The sequence below is a fragment of the Octodon degus genome, unplaced genomic scaffold (assembly GCF_000260255.1).
Source record: "Octodon degus isolate 3935 unplaced genomic scaffold, OctDeg1.0 scaffold00075, whole genome shotgun sequence".
In the NCBI taxonomy this organism is placed as follows: domain Eukaryota; kingdom Metazoa; phylum Chordata; class Mammalia; order Rodentia; family Octodontidae; genus Octodon; species Octodon degus.
In genome coordinates, this window is record NW_004524651.1 from 7,304,118 (window position 1) to 7,320,347 (window position 16,230).

General features: G+C 47.0%; 1 protein-coding gene across 1 annotated transcript in view; it reads right to left on the bottom strand.

The window, feature by feature from the left end:
• The window catches only part of Dlgap1 (DLG associated protein 1), a 300,841-nt gene extending 285,958 nt beyond the window's left edge, over window positions 1-14,883 (bottom strand). Inside the window, exon 1 of the mRNA XM_012515706.2 lies at window positions 13,864-14,883. Within this exon, the coding sequence (XP_012371160.1) occupies window positions 13,864-14,838 (975 nt within the window). The 5' untranslated portion in view covers window positions 14,839-14,883. The remainder of the gene's footprint in view (window positions 1-13,863) is intronic.
• Between the last annotated feature and the right edge of the window lie 1,347 nt (window positions 14,884-16,230).

Sequence of the window (16,230 nt, forward strand, 5' to 3'; positions counted from 1 at the left end):
AGAGAGAGAGAGGGAGAGGGAAAGAGGGAGAGAGGGGAGAGGGAGACGGGGGAGAGGGAGACAGGGGGAAAGGGAGAGAAGGGGAGGGGGGAGAGGGAGAGAGGGAGAGCGGGAGAGGGGCAGAAGTGGAGAAGGGGAGCATAGTACACCTGCTGCAATGGTTATTATCAAAAAGACAAAAACGACAAGTTTTGGAGAGGCTATGGGACTAGGAAACTGTGCACTGTTGTGGGCCTGTAACCAAGGGCAACAACATCCACTCATGGAAGAGACAGCTGACGCCATCTTCACTGCAGCACCATTCACGGCAGCTGAGAAATGGCTACAGCCTCAGAGTCCATCAACTGATAAATTTATCAGGACGGTGTAGCCCCTTTGCCCAGTGAAAGACTAGGTAACCACAGAAAATAAGGAAATCCTATCATCTGCAACACATGACAGATGGACCAGAAATCATTATGTTGAGTGAAACAAGACAGGTGCAAAAAAACAAACAAAAAAGACAGGTGTGGCCTCACTGACATGCTCTCTGGAACTCGTGGAAGAGTTGAATGGCAAGACTTGGGTGACTGGTGGGAAAAAAGAGGGAGAAGCTGATCCAATGTAGAACTGCAGGTAGAGTACGAAAGTCCCCTGCAGGCAAATGTATTGGGGTAGAAAGTAAAGTCATTATCTGTGGCTGAGGGATGGGGTTGAAAGGTGATGGTGGGGGAAGAAATGAGAAGCATTACACTAAGCACAGAATTCTATTTTGGGGTGAGGAAAATTATCTAAATTTGATTGTGACAATGGTTTCACAACTCTGAGCAAACTAGGAACCACTGGATCATACGTTTACTATGGAAATATTGAGTGATGTGGGAATTATATCTTAATAAAGCTGTTTTTGCTAAGAAAATATTTGGTGTATTAAAGAGTCTAATGCTCCAAAGTGATTTTATAGCCCGAGTCAGCCAGGAGCTCCTAGAAGCCGATGATTTACTGCCGTCTTGTCCAATGAAGGGCACCGCACTACAGCCTCGGGTACATGCTACTAATTAACTTTCCTACACCTGAGCTGGGTAGTGATTTACCACAGCAGGGATCGGTCACTTAGCATGCTTGGAGTGGGCAGTGAGTACTTTCTGGACGTTGTCAAGGTTTTCTGATTTATATGGAGTAGCTTTACCAATGGGGGAAGAACCAGTCTTCAAACTATGCAAAGCTTGGGCACAGGTGGGGGTGGGGGTGGGGTGGGGATAGGATTTAGATTTGAAACCTTTTATTCTTGCATCATGGGAGTAGCTCTGTGTTAAATCATTCTATATAACTTGTTTTAGTTGAACACAGGCATATGTGGTGAAAAAGCATAAAGAGTACTGGGCTTAGTGATGCTTTAAGTGGCTTGTCTTGACTGTTTGAATTCTCTGGAAGCTGGTAAAGAAGACAGCCATCATGAGATGCGCTGCCTGAAGATGCAGTATCCACATTAGACCAGTGACAAGAGCAGAACACGTAGTGTGGGGGCCAGAACAGAACATCCTAAGTCTACAGGACCCCGGACAGCTGGATGCACCTGGCTGTGAGTGTGAGGACCGAATGCCAACACAGGGCTAAGAGGAACGGGGTAGGCAACACTGCCCAGTTGCCGCTGTGACTTTTGCCCACCATTCCCGCTGAAGTGTTCCTGGGGATGTCCCTCCAGCTTCCCGCAGATCTTTCCAGTCTGCAAGTGGATGTTTGGAACCTCTTTCCATTAGGGAATGCAACAGCTACCTGAGAAATAAGAGAAACAGAAGAGGAGGAGAGGGGAGGGGAGGGAAGGCTGAGCTCTATTCTCTTTCCCAGAGGAAGGTGCACGAGAAGGGGAGATGGGAGTGCGGGAGTCCAGGGCGCCACGTGTCTGCTTCCTAAGACACGCTTTTGCAAAACTGGCCGCGGAGCCTGTACAGTCTTGCCAGACACAGGTACCATTCTCAGGAGGTTTTCATAATCCTGCTCTGGAGCCTGGTGGTGGCCAGGACCAAAGGGGGCAGGGGGCGCCAGAGCAGGGGACGGGGCAGTAAGAGCCCCTAAGTAGGGGAGGTCTGGAGGAGGAATAGGGAAGCAGCTGCAGACTTCCCATCTTGGAGTAGCTGCCTGAATTGGTGAGGTAGGCTTGCAAGCGGAGTAGGAGAAGGTAATTGTTCGGGGGATTTTAGAAAAGATGGCATCCACTTTGAAATTTTTAACACAGGAAAGCTCACCCGAGACATTGCTGACTGATCGTCCAGTTCCTGCACTCATCTGGCGTGGAATAAATGGACTTTTCCCGCGTAGCGGTTGCGTAACTCAACCAGGCCAAGCGACCCACACAACTGCTTTGCGCCCCAGGAGCTGATTTTCACAGGCTTCGCCACACTCCCCTCACGGAGAGCTCTTGTTTTTGGGGATTTGTTTCATCTCCTTTGTAAAAGCCTTGGGGAGAAGGCGGCAAGCAGGAAAATCAGCTATTTATAGGCATTTTTGACTAAAAGTGTCTGCTGGCGTGCCGTGGAATACTTCCAAGAGGTGGGAGAACAGGAAGCCATCTAAAATCAACCTGAAGGCTGGAGGAGTGTTATGGGGGAACGGCTGTGCATGGGAGTCAATTTCAGAAAGCCCAGGTTTCATTTGCAAACAAATGACAGCTACTTTCCCTGACACTGTGAGTTACTGGGAAGCCGCTGAACTTCTAGTGAAGGACAGGAGAAAAAGCGGTTGGAAGTGGCTGGGATCCGGAAGGGACTTCCGGGGAGGTTCCTGCAGGCAGGCTTCCTTCTGTACCTCTCTCCTGCCGGAGGAGTTCAAGCCCGGCGGACGCCTACAGCTGGGGAGGCGGGTGGCCTTGTAGGCGCGGACGCAGGTCCTGGGGAACCTTGCAGGTCCTGCTGGGTCCGCAGGAGGCTCTTTATCGGTGCTCATTTCCACTTTTATAACTCAAAATGGAAAGATCTTTTGCTGAGCTTTTGCCACTCACGGATCAACTGCAGGGTAGCCCGCCCTTCCTGGGACCTCTCCCAGGCCTTGTTTGCACTGTTTTGGTGACCGAAGGGGGCGGGGGAGGGAGGAAGGCCTGAGCCTGCCAAAAGCCAAGCAGCGATGGAGAGCTGGCGAGTCTGAGAGCTGCGTGGTGAGGAGGTGCTGAGCAGGCACCCGGTTCCTGTTCAATTTGGTCTTCTGAGTTTAAACCACCTTAGAGAGGGGTGTGGCCAGTGTCAGGAAAGCGGAGCGTGACTTAGGGGCTTCGGATGAGAGCAGTAGTGAGTGGCGGCCAGGGGCACAGTCACCTCTCCCACCTGCCCAGGTATCACGGAGGAGACACCTGCAGAGAACCTGGTTACCAAGAGGTGACAAAGGGCGGACAAAGCCCTGCGGCCCTGCAGTGTCATGATTGGTGAAAACCATCCTGTCCCATGGCCAAGGCTGCCTGGAAGGAGGCAGCAGGCTGTGGGCAGACTGAGGGGTAAAGCAAAAGCAGCTTTATTTATTTATTTTTTCAATAATTAATACATTGCATATTATTATCTTCTTACTGGTTATTCATAGTACAAGATGCAGACATGGTATCCTGTCCAAACACTATTAGTACAAATCTTTCTTCTCATTGAATTAAGAGAAAGTAGCAGTATATCTATCCTAACCAGTTTGTATATATAGACACAAAATGGTTCTTTCTTTGTGTCCCCTTTTTTGTTTAGTTTTGTCAGAGATGGGCATTCCATTGCCATTTAAACATTGGAGGTGTGCGAATTCAGCAAAATAATCCAATATAGCCCAGTAGTCCATAATAGTAGTGGGTTCTCCGTAGGACTGGCAATGTTCGAATTTGTTCACGTGAGCCTTTCACAGCTCCTAAGTGAAAGCTCGAGGAGGCTGAAGGAACAGCGTCCCCTCAGCAGCTCTAGGCCCACGCACCTCCTGAACACGGAGCCGAGCTCCTCAGAGACGGACCCTTTACAAGCCTGGCACCTGCAGCCCGCGAGGGCACAGCCGCACCGGCGCTGGGTGTGAGATCCAGGACAGCTTTTGGTGGGAAGGGAGACCCCGGCCCACGGAATCAGGTGGGGCGCCTAACCCTACCCTAACGAGGCCCAGGGGGCCGCCATAGCATCCACTCCACTAGCGAGGAACCTTCTCAGGGAAATCAGAACAAGAAAAATCTACCGAAAAATGTGGTGTGGCATACGAAACACAGGGAGAAGGGAGAAAGCAAACTTACAGCTTAGGCGGTATAACTGCAACACATTTTTGTACCATATTTTGAATATATTCCTTAATTTGAAATTCAGGTTCCTCCCCTGAGGGCTGAGGCAGACATCTTGATACTGCCTCCCCTCTCTCTTTGCCATAAGCAGGAGTAAGCCCAGGAACTCTGCCCTGCATCCCCAGCCTTCATTTATTTTTATTTTGAGATAAGGTCTTTTTTTTAAATGAAGTATTTATTTATTTATTTTGTGGTACCGGGGATTGAACTCAGGATCCTACACTTGCTAGGCAAGAGCTTATTCTATTGAGCTATCTCCCCAGCCGAGATAAGGTCTTGATAAGTTACCCAAGTCAAGATGTCCCTTCTTTAGCCCCCAGACTTCTGGAGCTCCAGTTGTGAAGCACCATGATCACTTCAAGTATACAGAAATGCAAGTTTTGACTAGAGGTTGCCTAAAGCTATGCAGGAAGTCAGCATTAATATTAAAACTTGTAGGTAGATCATCTGGAGCTCTTTGTCCCAATCAATTAAACTCTACTGCCCCCTACAGTAAAAACAGTGAGGAACTGCAACTGGGGCTCCCTCGGATTGGCTTCAGAGTATAGTCCTTGGATTATCTCTATCAGAATCACCCCAGATCTATGGAATCAGAATGTTTTGGGTTTTTGCCAGCAATATATATGATTTCAGTGTGACTTTTGTGCATGTGTATTTAAGGAAACTGTACTGGTGGATAGGCAGTGATAGAGCAATAGTCAGTGCCATGCGACCTTGCATAGGTATAGTTCCGCACAGGCACACAGGTGACATTGTCACACTCACAGCTACACTTAGTGATGCTACTCTGTTGTGTTTCAGGCAACTTCTCCAGCTCATCTATACGCAGAGCTTCTTCCCAATCGCTTGCTGTTTAATTTCAGATGCAGCGAGCAGGAGATCAGCCTGCAGCCTTCAGGGCCTTTGCTGACATAGTTACATCTCTGCTCATTTTTAAGGGAAAGTGATCCGGGGGATACTGACCCCAGAGTGCAAGGCGGAAACTGGAGGGCGGGGGGGGGGGCGGAAGTCATTTTCTTTCCTGGTTGTTGGGTGGCCTGCCGGATGTCTCTTTGTATTAAAGTGGCTAAAACCTGCTTTATGCTCACAGCAGGGAGCGGGACGCCCTTGGCTGTCTGTGCTAAGGGTCTGAGATGAAATGCAATCTAATCCCTGGAAAGGAATAAGTTTTCTACTATAATCTATGAAGAACCTGTTTCCCTACTCCAGAGTTACTAGTTTTCCATGGATTAGTGAAATGGTACGTTCAAAATGGGCCTGGTCTCATCAATTAGCGTCAAAGACAGCAAGGGTACACGTGTCATTCAGAGGTTCGGGTGCAGGCCTGCCCTGCAGACCTGAGCTGGGCACACGCCCCTGTGCACTGCGGACAGGGGCGGCAGCCCCCCTCCCACGGGATTACACTTTGCGGGCAGTCCCTCAGTGCCACAAACCTGAGTCGTGGGGGTCGTTCCCTCACTCTGTGAGAACAGTGAGCAGGAACTCCAGCTGACCCAGATCAGGAAGCTAATGTATATAAAATAAAAAACCAACCTATGTAGGAAATTCATTCTGCAAATATTGTCAGAAATCTGTCCTAGAAAAGGAAACAAAGCACAGTATATTGCTGAACTTCACAAATTAAAAAGATTTTAAAAGATCGGAAAATCAGAAGAGGTCTTTCCTTGGCCCTGTGAGTATTCTCTAAGCAATAAAAGAGTTAATGACAGCAGAAATGAGGAACAGGAGAGCAGTAACAGGTGGCGTAGATGATGTGGCTTTTCTTACACTGTGTCCTTTCACTCTTGCTGACTGTAACAGTCATTAAATAACTCTTTGTGTCATTACCTTTTAGTTACAAGCAGAGAAGGCTCAGTTGGAGAATGAAATGGCTTGGAAATCAATCCACCTGGGAATCAGTTATTGGAAAAATTAGCGCACTTTCCTACTGTGGTCTCAGTCTAAGAACTGAGAAAAATGTACACTTAAGTATGCATTTATTGAAACAAGGCTTTAAAAAATCTGTCCCTCTGCTGCAGTGTGTCAGATGACAGCTACTGGTTTTCTGGTGGGGAGCAGGCAGCGTGGTCCCCGGAGCAGATAAGTGAGCCCTAGAAGTGTGCCACGCACATACGGACTGGCATTTAAGGTGAAAGTACAGGGTCAACTTTTCATATAAGTAACACAAATCACAGTGAAGTCACATAGCTCTTCCTAGATTTTATTGACAAATAGTAAACTGGCTTTACCTGAAAGACAGATTATTTTCTCTATCAAACTTTCCTGGACTACAACAAGAAATTCCTGTTACAGGATGCTAGAGATTGAACCATGTGGAGTTTCAGATTTCCACTTTGGGGACCACACAGATGGCCCCTCCTGTGTGTGAGCTTTGTGGTTGTGGATCAGTGTGCTTCCCAAATAAGAAAGGTGATACTACATTTAAAGATTTATTTTACTAAACTCTGGATTCACAGTAATGTAAGAGTGATTACTTATTTGAACCTCAAACCAAAAATGGGGAAAACAGATTGTAATTGTAAATGAAAGTCAGGTTGGCGGCACCACAAGAACCTTCTAGGAAGCCCTACGAAGCCTGCAACAAGCTGCGGGTGTGCTCCGCCATTCACAAATCGTGGTGTAAAGTCTTGTAATGCAAACGTCTCACATGGGCTGGAGATGCGGGTGCATCCTTTTCTTAAGCAATGGTGAATGATTACCTGGAGCTACTGTCTCTAATTTGCAATCAAGTAAATTGCCTTCTAAGGAGAACTGGGACAGGGGATTTAAAGTCCACCAGCCATGGAGCAGTCCCGGGCTAGCTTTTGATATACTCTTTGCTAGTCAGGGTTATCTTCAGGGAGTAAATGAAGTTCTGTGAGACCAGCAAACGTGTGCTCATGCAGAAGCCCTGGCTGTGGCCAGCTGGGCACTGCTGGGCGTGGACGAGACTGTGTTTAGGACAATGAAGTAGCTGCCTATAATTGTGAAGTGTCTTTAACAGTGTATAGGAGGACTTCCTTAGGAGTTTTAATCTTCTCATGCCAACTACTGATTCTTTCTGGATACTGCTAATTGTCTTTCTCCCCATTTTAATTGGATATGGGCAGTAGCAAGATTATGGAGAGAGAGAGCGTGCAGGAGAGAGAGACAGAGACAGAGACACAGAGAGACAGACAGACAGAGACAGAGACAAAGACAGACAGAGACAGAGACAGAGAGAGGCGGAGGGGCAGAGACAGACAGAGAGAGAGAGACAGAGAGAGAGAGGCAGAGACAGAGAGACAGAGAGACAGACAGACAGACACACAGACACTGGACAGGATTCTGCAGCTCATTGGTGATTCCACCAAGTTAGCACTGGGCAGAAGTAAGCTCATCTTCCTAATCAATGAAGAATGTCTCTGTTAAGATTAGTGTAAACTTGGGAGAAGAATGTAGCCCAATAGGAAAAGCATTCAACAGCCTTGGCATTCATTTGCTAGCTTATTAAAGCAATTAATTAAAGAATAAATAAAATCATCTGCTGATGTGATTTATGAAGATTTAGACAAAGACAGCAAGGAAACATTGTAACCAAAATCATTAGCAGAATTAACACTTGCATAAATTCTATATGAAGTAGTTCAAACTAAAGTAGTATCACTTCAACTGTTTTAAGACCAGAGGAAGGAAAAACTCAGCCAGAGAAAGAAAACTCCTGCTGGGCACTGATGGGACTAATGTTGGAACAGATTTGCCAAATAAACTGTACCTGCACACACGAAATTCCTGGGCTCATGCTTGCTACGAACGCTACTTTAGTGATCTTAAGTGGCATCTTACTTAACAGAGAAAACAAAGCAAAAGACAATATCCCCTCCAAAACCCCCCTAAAAAAACCCATTCATTCAGAAATTTTAATTTTTCACAGGAACAGTAAGTACCAGGATTCCTGTCCTAGACAATGACCCACCCTGTTTCAGCCACCAGCCACACAATGTCCTCCAGCAGCACACGGCAGCCTAGCTTATGTCATGACCAGGCTTTCAGGGAAGCCTCTGTGAACACACGGAATGGCAGGTAGCTAATGTCTGCACTCGTCTTCTTACCATTTAAATACACTTTAGTTCATTAGCTCTTTCAGTTTTGCTGTTATTCAGAGACGAAACCAAATAGCAAAATACTAAAAGTACCCTTTCTAAATCACTCCTTCCCCCGCAAGAAACCCCACTCAAACCAACAACATGTATGCATCAAACACAAAGTAATAAAAGAGTTATACCCAAACCTGCTCAGGCCTTCCGTTTCTGGAAACTTGCACGCACACTGAAGAAACCCACTCAGCCTTAAAAAGGTCGATCATTTTGCTCTCCTAGAATTTCATTTCTGAGAGAGCTGCCTTGCCGGTCTCTGGCTTGCTCTCTCTCGCTTGCTCGCTCCCTCTGTGTGTGTGTGTCTCTCTCTCTACTTCTACTGGAGAGCGTTTTGTTTCCCTTTTCCTGTATCAGCTGCTGGATGAACGCAAAATCCACGCTATGAAGGGATTTTTTTCCCTCTTAGGTTAACAGTTGGAAATCTAAAATCTTGCTCCTCTGAATGGCTTTCTCTGCCAGTCATCAGCACATAACATTTATACAAAGAGGCATAAACAGAACCAAGAATTCTGCTCTTTAAAAGCAAAAACAAGACAACCTCCCCCTCTGCCTGTGTTATTTATTTAACCATTAGCACTTACCCTGAGATGTGCCATAAACGCTTTATTCCACATGTATAAAAGCCAATCACATCTCAACTGAGAATGAAACAGTTTTAATGTCTTTAAATCCATGTTCCTGCTCCAAACCCTGATACAGACAGGCACTGGCAGTGGTACAAGAGTTCTAAACAGCAGACATCTGATTCTTGACATTTAAAAATAACAATATTGGGGGAAAGGGAGTCTTTCTTTTTTAATTAACTAAAAGCAGCTTGTGAGCGGAGCACACGCCTCCAATTGACCGTGTTGACCGAAAGGGCAGCGATGCCCAGCTAGAGTACCTGGTTTTTAAGGCTGGGTCAGGCACAGGCTAAATGCTGATAGATTTCTCATTTTCTGTGGAATTCGCTAATGTTTAGATTCTATCATTGGTGACTATTAACTGGACTGCGTTCAGTCTCAAATCAAATGAGTGACATTTCACTGAGTGTCCGGTGGCTTGCCAGTCATTCCATTGCCAACTCTATACCTGTGCCCTCTTAATGGCGTCGGCTCTGGAGGTCAAGCACACAGGTGCATTTGCAAAGGAGTGAAAATGTGGGAAAAAATACAGAAATGCATTTATTTCTATTTCCACAACACTGTGGAAGTGGTAGACATGGGGCTGACTTAGTTCACCCGCTGCTCCTGCTGGCTCCTGGCAGATGACTGAGCCGTCTACACTTAGTGCACCTGCGACAGGAAAGTCTAGCTGTGCTTTGCAAAGTTGCTTTGAGTCCTCAGTGGGATGTAGACACAGACGGCTTCCGAAACACTAGATACTTCACTGACGTGGCTTCCAGCCTCTGCCTTGTGTTTAAAGGGGGCAAGGATTGGCCCTGCTCAGTAGAAAGAATGCAGACCCCAATACTGTGGCTCAGTTTTAATGAAGGTCTTTTTTTAACTTAAAAAAAAATTATTTATTTGTTTGGTACAGGGTCTCATTACACAGCTCAGACTCATAGTAATCCTCCCATCTCAGCCACCTCATTGCTGGGATTACAAGCATGGGCCATCACACCTGGATTTGGTGGACAGCTCAGCATGCCCAGGATTCTGGGGTTGGCAAGGCATGGGGTACCGGGGACTGAGCTCTGGACCTTGTGCTTGCCAGGCAGGCACTTATGCCATTGAGCTATCTCCCCAGCCCCAATCAAGTCAGTTTTGCTGCACTGTGTTGCCACCTACCCCTCCGTTGTACCTTTGGACAAGCTTGTTAACCTAATGTATTAAATCTCAGTTTTTGCGCTGTAAAATGCCTTTAGCGTTTTAAAGAGCAAATTAGATTATCATGGGAAGACATCTTTTGGTAGGCAGTGATGAAGTGAGAGTCTCAGGCTTTCTGATGGTTGGGAATTGCTCTAATTGGTTCCCTGACATATGGAACTTGGGATCTTAAAAATGTGGACTGAGATTGCAGCCTTCCAGAGAAAATGCTTCATCTTCAAGCAGAGAAGGAAGCCCAGAGAGCTGAAAGGATGGCTCCCAGCCACGTCACTAGTTAGCTCCCAACAGGGACTAGGACGCCATGGACCTTGGTGGCCCATCATGCGCCGTCCACTAATGGTACCTTGTGATATTGATGTCAAACACATTTGTAAGTCCAGCTTCAACACCAGTTGACAATTAAGGGAATATTACTAGAAAACAAAAACAAACCTAAAAGTAAAGACTCTGCTCCACATTTGCTTCTAGAATGCATTTATAGGTGAGAGTCTTCCTTGGGAGGGGACTTGGGCTGGCTATTTCCTGAAGGGAGCTTCTGGAGGGTGGCAGACTCTCTATCTCCTCAGTGCAAGAGAAGAGCTGCACTGGGTCTCAGAGGCATCTTCTGTCCCCACAGGGGGAGGCACTGCTCTACCTCCCCTGTCTCTGTGGGATCCTGCACTCAGTTGTACATTTCTGTATTTCTCAACACGCCAGCACCTCACATAGACATGTGGAATGAGTACTCTTTTTGCAACTTGGAAGCCTTGTACAGCATAGCAACTCAATAAATACCAGTATTACTACATACAGTGTGCTTGGAGCTCAGTTTGCACATCAAGTTTAAACATAATCAGAACTAATTATTGCACAATGTAGAATAGAAAAATATTAATTTTTTCCAAGTTTCCATAATTTTAGGACAGAAACCAAGGTATTTTGGGCAGGGAAGTTAGATCAGCTAGTTCTTTGGGGAGAAAGAGAAAGAACCTGGGTCTGGGGAACAGAAAGAACACTTCATCCATGTGAACCATTGTAATTAATTTCTGAAGTTGGGTGATGTTAAATGGATGCTTACTTTATCTTATTTTTTTCCCTCATATTTTTCTGAAATGTTTTTCAAAAACTGGTTGAACATGATTCCTTTTTTCATGTTAGAATTCCATACCTTTCTTTCTACCCCTTCCCTGTCCCTATTTACAAAACCTTTCCCCTCATTTTTTCCTTTTTTCTCATCATTTTAAAAATTATGTCCTCTCCTGGTAAAAATTTCCTCTGATGAATGTGATCATTATTCATATTTTAAATCATCCAATAAACATAATTAATAAAAAGTCAAACTAAAGACCTTAAAAAAATTGGCTTAACAGAAAATAAATTATTTGAAAATAGAATTTCCAAATCTTTAAAGCATGAGATCCAATAATACTACTATACTAAATCCTATACTTAAATCTTAAAGAGTTTATTCTCCTCTTACTAAGAAATTTTAATAGTAGTCTTATCATAAGGCTTTGATTTTCTGCTTGCTCCTATTTCCTGGGCTTCAGCAGCGAGTGGATCTAAGTCTGAATCTCAGCTCTGCACTCTCCAGTGCATGGCGCTTTAAGTCACTTGATGCTGTGGTCCTTGGTGCTGTGGTCCTTGGTGCTACGGTCCTTGATGCTGTGGTCCTTGGTGCTGTGGTCCTAAGCTCTAGACTCTTCTCTGTGCAAACAGAGAACTATCCCATTTGGCTTGAGGGTCGTTATGAAAATGGTGTGAAACAAAAAGTGAAAGGCATTTTCTGTGGCGCCTAGCACAAAGTAGATCTTCAATTAACATCAATTTCCTCGTTTCTGTCCATCCTTCCAGATTTCATCACTAATTGAGATTTTGCCTTTAAAAGGTATAAAAAAGAAAGACCAATACAAAATACTTTTGGGGAGGATGAGGTTTAGGTGCTTAAATAATTTTTAAATCCTTGACTCGCAACTTGCTCTAAATGAAGAGGTTTGAGCTCTGTTCTGCTTCTGTCACCTGCTACTAGTGGAACCTGCTAAGCTTCCTTTAAGATTGTTGTTTTCCTATTCTAAGTGGATTAAACGAGCCATTTAGTTCAAACATTGGTAAGAGTTTTCAATTATCTACTGCTATGTGCAGCAACTGCACAACAGATGAGACAACACACCTCTGGTGGGACATACTGACCATGGACGTGCGACCTTGTGGAAACTACTCCCAGCCTTCTGCTGGACACTGGGCACGGGCTCCAGCCTTTCCTTACCAAGGTGCTGTCAGGCCAGAGCTTGCTCAGGACTCGGGCCCGTGCTCCCAAGGGAGCCCTACCTGTTAGAAGCAGTTCAAAGAGGGCAAAAGGATGCACAATTAATGGTAAGAATTTTTCCTTGCATTTCTTCCTTCCTTCCTTCCTTTATTTATTTTCTGTATTTTAGGGAAGGATCTACAGGGAGTTCAGGGTCTCATTACTAGATCAGACTCGTAGTGATCTGCCTGTTTACAGCCTCCCAAGAGCTGTAAACAGGCATATGCCATCATACCCAGTCTAAGGATATATTCTAATGTTTGTTTGTTTGTTTGTTTTCATACCAGGGATTGAACTCAAGACCTTGTGCTTGCCAGGCAGGTGCTTATGCTGCTGAGCTATCTCCCAGGCTTCCCTGCATTTCTTTTTAAGCTGAAAGCACCATACTATTAGAGTCCCATAAAAACCTTTATTTTAAAGATGAAAAAAGCCAGATAGAACAGAGTAAAATACTCTGAAATAAAAGCATGCGATAGTCATTGGAAGGCGGGGTTGTGTCTTGGGAAAGATGACAGCGGTGAGGAGAGAGGCAGGGAAGGCACGCCCTCCCCTACCTCCCTTTACCCAGGGCAGTCTAGCCCAAGCGACCCGGAGACCACAGGCAAAGTCTCGAGAAGACCGTTCAGAGAAAGAGCAGCCTGCTTGGGCCTCGCCTGCGTGGGATTGCGTGCCGACACTAACTGCGCTTCCCTGCATGGCTGCTCCCTCCTCCACCCTGCCCTCCTCTTCTGTGCTATGCTGGGTCTCTGCAGCTGTGCGTGCCAGGCTCCCTCTTGGCTGCATCTCGGCCTCACCATCTGGCTATGCTAGGCCCTGGGGGCAGGGGCCGGCAGGGGTGTGGCCACTGCGGGGGTGTGGCCACTGCGGGGGTGTGGCCACTGCGGGTGATGACCATGACCTTGCAATGGTGAAGGTGTAGACTAGTTTCCCCAAACCAATAGCTTTGCGCAGAATTTTATGATTAAGGAACAAAAATTTTAAACCTTGAATAGATCTAATTAAACTCTTTCCAAAATTCCAAAGATCATTGTTTATCTTTGAAAAAAGTTGGGTTTATTTTAAAATTCTTTGTTGACTACATCTTCTCTTCTCTCCTCCCCATCCCATGACTACTCAAGCAAGCGAGGAACACAAGATGGAAATAGCTCCTTGCCTTCGTGTGGGAGGGCTTTGCACAGCACAATCTCTCATCTCTTAAGATAACTGGATGAAGGTGGTAGCGTTTGCTTCCTTGCCTTGCCCAGCAAGAACACTCAGTCATTGAAATGCTAACTAATTTGCTCAAATTCACATCGACAATTTAGAGATGAGCCAAGCCCAGGACCCAGAAGAAAAGACCACACAAGTCAGAACTGACTTCTAAGCATCCATTCTTTGACATATAAATGGTACCTGTAGGTACTGGCAGGAGCGTTCTTGTTGACACGACTCAGACTTCACCATCGCCTGGTCCATGTTCACAGAGGCTTTCTGGTAAACCTCCCGGGCCCGACTCACAGTGAGAGTAGAGGACCAGGCACTCTTCTTTAGGAGTGGGGCATCCAGGTTCATGGGCAGGTTGGCGCAGGTGGAGCACTTGACGTCATTGTTGCTTCGGGAGGCTTTCACTGCCTGCTCGCTGAGGGTGTTATAGGCCTCCATGAAGTACTGGGAGGTCGAGCGGTCGGGGCACCTGCCCATAGTCATCACACCCGAGGGTGCATGGTAGATGCACATGTCGCCGTCGAGGTTGTCATCAGAACTCCACCAGCCAGGTGAGGAGGTGGAGGTGGGCGTGGCATTGGACCGGGTTTTGGGCTCCACCCTCCGCTCCTTGCTCTTGCTGCGCTTGCCATACCTCGCGGACTGTGTCTCATCAGGGCTGGCCTTGCCCCCGTTGATGCTGCCCTTAGACGGCCCCTCCAGGGAGTGAGACTTGGTGAACAGCTTCTGGACCGAGTGGACCAGGTGCCGGATGCGCCCCGGGCTGTCGCTGCGGTGCTCCACGGCGGTGCGCTTGTACTGCAGCGTGTGGTAGCCATCCCGGTTGAGGGGTAGCTGCCTCTCAAACTGGTCCAGCAGATTGGCAGGGATGCGGTTCGCCTTGGTGGCCAGTGTGCGTGGCACCAGGGCACACTCGCCCTTGAGCTCCTGCTGTGAGGCGTAGTGCCTGCGCGGAAATGTGCTGCTGGCCAGGGGGTCGCTGAAGGGGCCTCCGCACTCGGCCTGGAAGGAGTTGCGCTGCGTGTAGTAAGGGTGGTCGGCGGGGTGGTGCTCCACCGGGCTCAGCAGGTAGGGCTTGCGGTCCGAGTGGTGGGACAGTGAGTCACAGGCCGCGTCACAGGTGATCCCGTGGTGATGACTGCGGCTGCCGGATAACCCTTTCATTGCTGCTGGCCAGCACCCGCGGGGGGCATGGGCACCCCGTCCTTAAGTTCCGGACCCGTGTTGGGTAAAGCCTGAGGGAACGAACAAGAGAAGAAACACGGTTAGTGCCCACACACTGCTCATTGTGGAGGTGCTGTCTGCCACAGGGCTGGATTACTGGCAGAAATTAACTGCTGTCTCCAGACACGGCTGTACTGCGCTGCTGGAAAAAAGCTCTCCTCAGTGTCGGCGCGGAAGCTCCCACCCAGGCCAGAGCTGAGAGAGGACTGCATTAGGAAAAGGACAGTACATGATGCTAAATGTCTAGCAAATTATTTGGAAGAGTATGCTATGATTTTAGATCTAGAATGTTCCTCAAAAGTGTTATGTATTTAGAGATGGGTCTTTTGCAGGGTGACTGGATCATGGGGCGCTATATGTATGAGTAAATTTATGCACGAGGGAGTTTATAGGTGCAGGCATTATTAAAAGGAGGAGCCTGGTCAGAAGAAGGGGGCCACTGCAAGCCTGAGCTGGAAGCATGTGTTCTCCCCTCTTTCCCTCCCTTGTTCTCTGCTTCCTGGCTGCCATGAGACAGGGAATTTCCTCTGCCAGCCCCACGCACTGTGCTGCTTCCACCTGGAGCCAGGTGCCATGGACTGGGCGTGTAGGCGCTGTGAGCCACAGTGAACTCCTCTTCAGGCTGAGGATGTCAGGTCTACTGTCCCAACTGCAGGAAAGTGACTAGCAGAGTAACTCTGTCTTTTTGTAGTGTACCAGTAACTGAATGTCTCTTTCCTTTACTTTCCTGATTTTGTCCTTAGTTGTGTGTTAACCCTGAAGTTTTTACACAAAGCTGTAGGCTCCCATGGAAAGCCTTGGGTGGCAGCTCTGGCAGAGAGAATCCTGTCCTTTGCCACATCTAATGCACACTTCGCAGAGCTTACATAGTTGTTCCTGGCTCTCTCCTAGCTTAAGTTCCTCACAGCCAGGCTTATTTCTTAGTCACTTTTATGACCCTCTGCCTGCACTGGGGTAGCTCTGTAGGGACACAGTAAGTACTCCCTAAGTGGGCATAAAAATGTGAGTGACACACAAGATGAACAGAAAAAGCCAACAGCACTTTAAATCTTCAGGCTATATATTTTTTTATCTTCTGTCACAAATTTTCTATTTGGAATTTTTTTTGGGGGTACTGGGAATCAAACTCAGGACAATGTACTTGCTAGGCACGTGCTGTGCTGCTGAGCTATATCCCCAACCTTACATTTGGCATCTTGTAGGAACAATTACAGCATGCAAACAACGGATCCCGTACTAGTCAGAGTTGAGAAGAGTAAAGGTGTAGCAAGTAAATCTGAGAGAGAGAGAAAGAGAGAGAGAGAGAGAGAGAGAGAGAGAGAGAGAGAGAGA